Consider the following 7,847-nt stretch of genomic DNA (forward strand, 5'->3'; position numbering starts at 1 on the left):
TTTATATATATATTAATATAAGTATCATTTTAAAATAATTAAAGTTCAAGCAAGTTTTTAAAATTTGATTTTTCTATTCCTTTATCGTACAACGTGTCTTAACAAAAAACTTATGCAAAATATAATCATATGTATACAGATTTTTTTACAGTCGATCAAAAATCATCATACATTATACAAATGAGAAGATACTTTTTCAAGACATACGTGCCTCCTGCAGCTAAAGTCTAAAATAATTCATTTTTATTAAATGATTCAAACTCATTTTATATGCGAGATCAATTTTAATATGTAATTTTTTTATGGCTTTATAACTGCAACATTGTATCACTTTTTTAACTCGATAGACAATTTCGATTGTATGATATCAATAGTTGCTTTCCATTTACATACAATTTGAATCTAAAGTGAGTATTTCATACTCAAATTAATGACGTCATTATTTGCTTACTACGATAAAAAAGTTGAGGAAATGAGTCGGGAATTGTGCAGCATTTTCGAGACTACGTGGTGAAGATACAGGAGACAGTTTTGAGCAATCTCACGCAAATTTTACATGACAACATAAGTTCATAATCTGATTTTTAAAATGAGTTTATAAGACTTATAAAGATCTCGATTTTTCTATCTTGTGCAGATTTTAGACAAACTCAGTTAAATCTCACTTGTCAGAATGCAAAAGGAACGCGCATTCAACGAAGTTATGACGTCACAAGTAAGAATTATCTGAGAATCGATGTAAATGGAAAGCAACTAATAATACCGTCCAATGCTAGAACGTTAATATTGACGTCCAAACTAAATAGTGATTAATTTTAATATTATCAAATATTAAAATTAATTACCAATTGAGCAAGAGATCTTGAGAATCTTACAGCGAACATAATTCGGGAGCATAATTTTTACTTAGTAAAACACTTCAACCAAGAAAAAAAAGAACAAACCTTCAACCTTCCATCTGTGAAAGCTTGTCCTCCAAGCTGTCCTGGCTATCATTAGTATCGTTCAAATTGATAGTGTTATTGCCCTGTGACAATTCAATGACGGATTCGGTCAGATTATCGCTCGCTGATTTTTGTATATCTAAAACGTCGTCTGATGCCTCAAAAATCGAAGCAGTTTCCGAAAGATCTTGAGTGTCCAGTGCGATTGTGCCGGAGTCAGGTTGACTCTCCTCTTGTACGGCGATGATCTGCGCAGATTCCTCCACCTCAGGATCCAATTTGATCTCCGTTTCCTGCACAACTTCAACCTCCATCGCCGTCTCCTGCTTAATATCCTCTTCGTTTATTATGCTGTTCTGATCCAACTGCTCGTCAACTATCGCAGAGTCAGTCTTTCGTTTCACAGACGTACCTGGCGTTGACGATGTTGCAATACCAGAAATTTGCGTGAGATTACTTAAAACTGTCTCCTGTATCTTCACCACATTGTCGGTAGTCTCGAAAATGCTACACAATTCCCGACTCATTTCCTCAACCTCTGATGTGTCACCGGGCTTTACAATCATGTAACGCTTATTCGAGTACACCTTGTTACTCGAGATAGTTGGACCCTTCTTCGGAATTGGTGTACTACTTGACGTAATAGTACTATTACCGCTCACTGTACTTTGAATTTCTTTCTGAACATTTTCTAACGTTTCCTCCACGGTAGGACTCTCTTCTTTTTTCAACAGAACCTTCTCCGTTTCTTCCTTTTCTACTTGGATCAAATTGCTTTTTATCGTTTCCGTATCATCATTATATTCCCGCTCCTCATCATATATACTTTGTTTCCGTTTCACAAATACTCTCTTGAGCGGTAGCTGCTGTTCATCCTCAGACTCGTCATGTCGCTCCGGTATCTCATCAATCGTCTCGTAGTCCTGCTGCGCTTTCTTCGCCTGCAACTCCTCGATCTTCAGCCTTTGCTGCTCCACTCGCTTCTCCAATTGCTCCAGCTTCTCCTTGGTTTCCTGATCCTGGCCCTGAGTGATCAACTGCGTTTTTTGCGAAACGGTCGAACTCTTTGGCGTACCGCTGCTGGATGACGCCGAAGTCTTCAATTCGAACTTCTCGTTCGGAATAACATCTGTTTTTTGACGTTGTTTCGCGGATTGTAATACTGCTTGTATCAAATTCTGACTCTTATCGAGCGGTAGTTTAGTTACTACTCGCTTCACCACATTGCCAGCCGGTAATTTCGCCAGTTCCGCAGGATCTATCGTGGTACCATCGGGATTCATAATAACTTCACGAGTAGTGTCACCCTGTCGGATAATTCTACGAACAATCACCCGTCTGATCTTATGCGTGCCGGGAGTACCGCTCAAAGAAGAGTCTCCGTCCTTGACACTAGGTGTACTTGGTACTGATGTGCTTCCTTCGTTACTACTTCCTGCCGGTTTCCTCGTCACAATTCTTTTAATCACCTTGATGGTTTTCGGAGTGGATGCTGAAGTCTCTGTATTATCATTATCTTTGCGACTTTCTTGAGAAGTGATTTGCGATCTTATCGTAGGTGCTATTGATTCCTTAGACTCTTGATCGACATTCGATTGGTGCTTTAACGGGATCTTGTGTTCCTTGAATACTGAGGCAACGATCTTTTGCACTTGCGCCTCAGTGTCATCCACGTGGCTGCCCTTGGGGCTCTCCTCTTTCTGCGATGACGTGAGACCTTTCGAGCTGCTCTGAGAAGTAGTTTGTTTCGTGACTTTTTGCTCTTGAACATCACGACGCTGGATGGGCATTAACGTTTTAATGGTCTTCTTCACCATGTTGCCATCTTTTCCACGTACGAAAACCACCTTGCGTTCTTCCTTTTCTTGTCTCTCGGATTTCTCTTCTTTGTCTTCTCTGTCCTCCTCGTCTTCCTCTTCTTCTTCTTCACTTTCTGAGGGCTTTGGCGGTTTTGGTAACTTTTTTACAATGTACGCCGGCGGCTCGTAATCATCGTCCCCATCAGAATATTGATCCTCTTCTTCTTCTTCTTCATCAGAATCTAGTTCAACATTCTTTTTATTGTCGGGCTGCAAACCGTCCGGGCCCATTTTCTCGCCCGCCTCGATGTGCTGCTTGATGTGAGTAACATAATCGGCACGATTACGACATGATTCCTGACAAACATCACAGGTGAGGCCCATACCAGTGCGCTTCGTGTGTGTCAACTGGTGCACCTCTAGACTTTCCTTGCGTTTGAATGCCTTACCACAGTCCTCGCACACATGGCGCTTCTCCACCGAATGGGTACGCATGTGTCTAGTTAAATGATGCGATAGCAGGAACGTGCGAGGACACAATTTGCACATATATGGTCGATGACCAGCATGGGTAGATAGATGTCGGGCCAGTTTTGTGCTAGTGTGGAAGGCCTCCTTACAGTAGTCGCATACAAATGTTTTATCTTCATTATGCAGCATTTCGTGGCGTTCCAAGCCCTGTTTGTATTGGAAACGTTTGTTGCAAATGTTACATTGGAACGGCTTCTCTTTCTTGTGTGCCGAATCCTCATGTTTTTCGAGCTCCTCCGTGGTGAAGAATTCGCGATCGCAATGGGGACAGGCGTAACGCGTCTCTTCTCTGTGTACTTTCTCGTGACGTTGCAGCTGAGTCAGCCGCGAAAACTGCTTTTGACAAATCGAGCACGTATACGGCTTTTCTTCCGAATGTGTACTCATATGTTTACTCAGATCGTATTTGGTAAAAAAGTGTCGGTCGCATTCGGTGCATTTGTAATTGCGATCGCGATGAGCGCGCTGAACATGCAACATTAGAGCTTGACGTAATGGGAACGTACGTTCGCATTGCTCGCATGCATGCACTCTGATCTCTCCCGGCTCTAGTTTTCTCTCCTCTTTAATGTTACTCACTTCCTGTTCACCCTCACTGCCTCCATCCTGTTCCTCTTCGTAAAGATGCTCTTCGTTGGCATTCTGTTTTTCATTTTGTCGCTCCCTTTCCCTCTCCCTCTCTCTTTCTCTGGTCTCACGTCTAGTATCTCTACTATCGTTATCAGAAGTGCGTTGCTTTTTTGAAATCTCGTTCTGTGACCTAGACTCGACGGGTCTCTTGCTGCCAATTTCCGTCGGAGGATCATTGGGAATAGGAGGGAAGGGTCTCGGCAATACTCCAGACAGAGGGTAGTCTCTCAATGCTTCGTCAGCCTTTTTGCATTGCAACTTAAATTTATACGAGCGATCCAGATTCCAACGACACATATTGCAGATCATCTGCGGCATCCCGTCTGCAGCATAGACCTATCAAGAAACAAGATGTGGTGGATCGTTAGCAACGTGCTTACCTATCAAGGATCCGGAAAGAAGTGTCTTCGGTGTTGAACGTTCAGGAGTTGTAGGAGAGGTTGGATTTACATAATTTTTGTATTATAAATTCTCAAAGTTACATATACCTACTATAAATCTTGTAAATTATAATTTACATATATTAAAGTGCTGTATATAATATAGACACTATAAATACATATAAATACACATAACTGCACTACAATTTTGTATATATAATGTAAAAATTCGTTGAATTTTTTTAAAGAATTAAAAGATGCTCACGAAAAGATAGGAAAAATAATAAAATATGTATATTACACCTGGGTAATATTAATAAAATAATTAAATGCCATAATGGAAAATTAGAACACAAATATTGAATACAATATATATAATTTTCTTATTTATTTGCAAAAGAACATTATATTCTTATATAGAACATTATAAACGAATATATAAAATGAGGCTCGAAAAAATCTATCAGTGAAAAATGTAAAAAAGCCTATCCAAGTCTATATTAGCTGTTCGAATGCACAGAAAATTCTTTATTTTTGTGAATGTAACAAAACGAATAAAATATATAATATGTTTCAATTTGAGTCCTTATCAATATAAATTATAAATCGAAATTACATAAACAACGCAAATTCCAAGTTGATGATTCCCGACAACTTAGTTTAATTCGTTCTTCTTTATCCAAATGCCAAATTAGCTATGTAATGAATAGCCCAATGATTATCAAAAATATTAACTTATACTAGTACTTATTAATAGTAATAAAAAAACTTACATAAAGTAAACTTACATAAAGTAAAACCGAAGTCATATACATTGCGTCACTGAATAGAATCACATCGCTCATCAGATTGTCAGATTTACTGTGTAGTTATTAAAAAGAAACACGAAATCGAAAAATTAAAGAATTATTAAAATCATTTGTCTGAATTTTTAATTATATCAACTTACATATAAGCGTTTTCTCACGACTCGATGTAAAGGTCTTGTCGACAGTCAGAGATACAATGAAAGTTAAAATAATAAAGTCAAGTAGTTATTGAAATAAAAATAAAAATAAAAACAAAAGAAGGTAAAATCAACGTCACAATTTGTAAACAAATTCATGTATAGTCCAAAGAATACGTATTGTTCTAAATTCAAACTCTGTTTCTGTCTTTATATGGATCGCTTTCGAATTGAAGAATTGAAACATACATTTTATTCTTTTTGTTACATTCACACAAAAATAAAGAATTTTCTGTGCATCTGATGTAGGCTCGGATAAGCTTTTTTACATTTTTCACTGATAGAACATTATTTACATAATTTTTCTATTTTTTGAATTTTCATTTAAACAGAATGTAATGTATGTATAATACATAACATACTCGATAAAAATATAGATAAAATAAAATTATAATAATACAAGAGATATATATAACAATAGAAAAATAAAATGCAAAAAAGTGATAGTATTTAACTTAAAATATTAAATAATAAATCTCTTTAATGTATTATTAATAGTACACTAAATAAATAGATTCTATTTCTTAATATTATATATTTATGTTCAGGATTGCCACAAATTTCGTAACTTTTCCCTGAATTTCAGACTAAATTTCATAATTTTCCTTGATGCTTCACATCAATAATATTTAAAATGTTTTTGTATTTTCATCCCGATTTAGAAACCGTAAAATATTTTGTTGAGAGAACAATTTAACATAGCAATGTAAATTACTTATTGCTGACACTGCTTGCTTAATTGCTAAGTTGATAGTAAATATTCTCAAACTGCGTAAATGTGATATAAACATATTAAATTTTTTTTAAATCAAGAATTTTAATTTTCTAAAAAATTTTTCAAAATTTCCTAACCGTTTTCAATTTTCTTGATATTTTATAATCTTGATTTTGTATAAAAGGGATCTTATACGGTCAATAATAATGACGGTATATATAATATTTTTTGTATTTTTACAACCTTATACGATCATTAAACATGATATATTTCACTTTAAGTTGACGTACATTATCAATTGTATTGTAATATACTGTGATAGAGTTTAATAAAGCAATACTGGCTCGAAAATCAAGATCTAGATCAGCGTTCTATGTCAATTCATCCCATAATATTAACCACACATAATCAGTCACCACACATAATATTGTCAGTATTTGTTAATACTGACAATATTATTATTGACTCTGTAGGATTATCTTTTCCGGACAACATGCATGTCTGGGAATGTCCAAAAGATATCTTTAAAACGTCTCAATTTTAGATTTTTTATGATTTTTTTGTCTAAATTCAGTTTCCATTAAAACGCGAAAAATACTAAAGCAATAAATATTAAAGCATTTATAAATATGAACAAATAGAATACTTCATCAACAATCGTTGGATAAAATCTTAATAAAATTTTACTTTATAACAAAAAACAAATTTGTTTTCTTACATTTAAACTATTTTTTAATAAAAATAAATCATCGTCGCGCTCAAAGGTTCCGACTCTGAGAAACTTCGAAAAGAAAAAGAAATCAGGCGGGAAACGCAAATGAAACGTCCTCTCTTTGCAATCGCCGGAATCGCGCCATCAAATCGGTCGACAATATCACTACCTATATTACCATACGATCGTACATCAACTCACTTCGTGACAACAAAAGCACACCCCTCGCAGCAACTCGCCCCTGCCCCCTTCCACTTTCGCGCTACCTAATCAAACCCCTCTCCTCGATACAAGAACGGTGGAATCGGGTGTGATCACGCGCGTGTTACCCGCGAGGAGAACTCGACGGGGCATCTCCGGCGGTCGATGCCGCCAACAAGCCGTTGAGGGTACTCACCTCGATGGCGACGCAGGACATGATCTGCAACGCGAGCGGCACCTGGAACGGCTTGTTGTGGTCACGCTCATAGATGAAGCTTAGAGGCTCCGAATCCGTTAAGCAAAATCGGCAGACGCGCCGCGAGCGTAACGGCGCCGGCCTGTTCTCCATGTCTGCCGGCGTCTCTTTTCGCTCTCGCCGCCTCCTCCTCCTCCTTCTTCTCTTCTTCTTCCTCTTTGGTAGCGTGTTCCGATCCACTCCAACGGGCTCACCGATGTCTCGTCCCCGCTCGGCAATTCCACGCGATTAACTACTCGAGTACTTAAAGCAACTCTACCACCCGACCACCGAGAGTATGAAATTCGCAGACGAACTCGCGCGGCTGCTACTTCGACTCACTCGTTAGTTGCTCGTTCGCCCGCTCGCTTAGCTCGCTCGCTCACTCGCTCAACGACGCCGAGCGTCGGTAAGCGTCGTTATTTCGACTTTCTCACCGGGGAATAGCGGGTACGCCGACACGGCGCTTTATAATGGCGGAAGAACGCGGAACAGGCTGGCCAAACGCGCGTAGAGAAGACGCCGTCGTCTTTGCACAGTGGCGCTGAGCAAATGTCGCTTGGACACGTGGCGCGGATGAGCTACTCGGCCGATAAAGTAGGGACCACGTTTGCCATTGATCAGTATCGGAACAATTTTAGTAATATCCTTTACAAAGAGATGGCGCACCTATCCTCGTTTTTATCCGCGCTTT

At 38.2% G+C, this 7,847-nt stretch overlaps 1 protein-coding gene across 1 annotated transcript; it reads right to left on the reverse strand.

Moving 5' to 3' along the window:
• Positions 1-893: 893 nt before the first annotated feature.
• On the reverse strand, positions 894-7,559 carry LOC108693163. The gene is made up of 2 exons (XM_018201948.1): positions 7,115-7,559; positions 894-4,240 (listed from the first exon to the last, which is right to left on the reverse strand). Exons 1-2 carry the CDS (start codon positions 7,265-7,267, stop codon positions 947-949), a joined length of 3,447 nt encoding a protein of 1,148 aa, XP_018057437.1. The 5' UTR covers positions 7,268-7,559; the 3' UTR covers positions 894-946.
• Between the last annotated feature and the right edge of the window lie 288 nt (positions 7,560-7,847).

The sequence above is a fragment of the Atta colombica genome, unplaced genomic scaffold, assembly GCF_001594045.1.
Source record: "Atta colombica isolate Treedump-2 unplaced genomic scaffold, Acol1.0 scaffold88, whole genome shotgun sequence".
In the NCBI taxonomy this organism is placed as follows: Eukaryota; Metazoa; Arthropoda; class Insecta; order Hymenoptera; family Formicidae; genus Atta; species Atta colombica.

Bases quoted from the DNA above. Each gene is read 5' to 3' on its own strand.
- LOC108693163 (XM_018201948.1), bottom strand. From the start codon at position 7,267: ATGGAGAACAGGCCGGCGCCGTTACGCTCGCGGCGCGTCTGCCGATTT. The intron at 4,241-7,114 runs GTGAGTACCCTC...GTTTCTTGATAG, and splicing joins TGTCCTGCGTCGCCATCGAG to GTCTATGCTGCAGACGGGAT.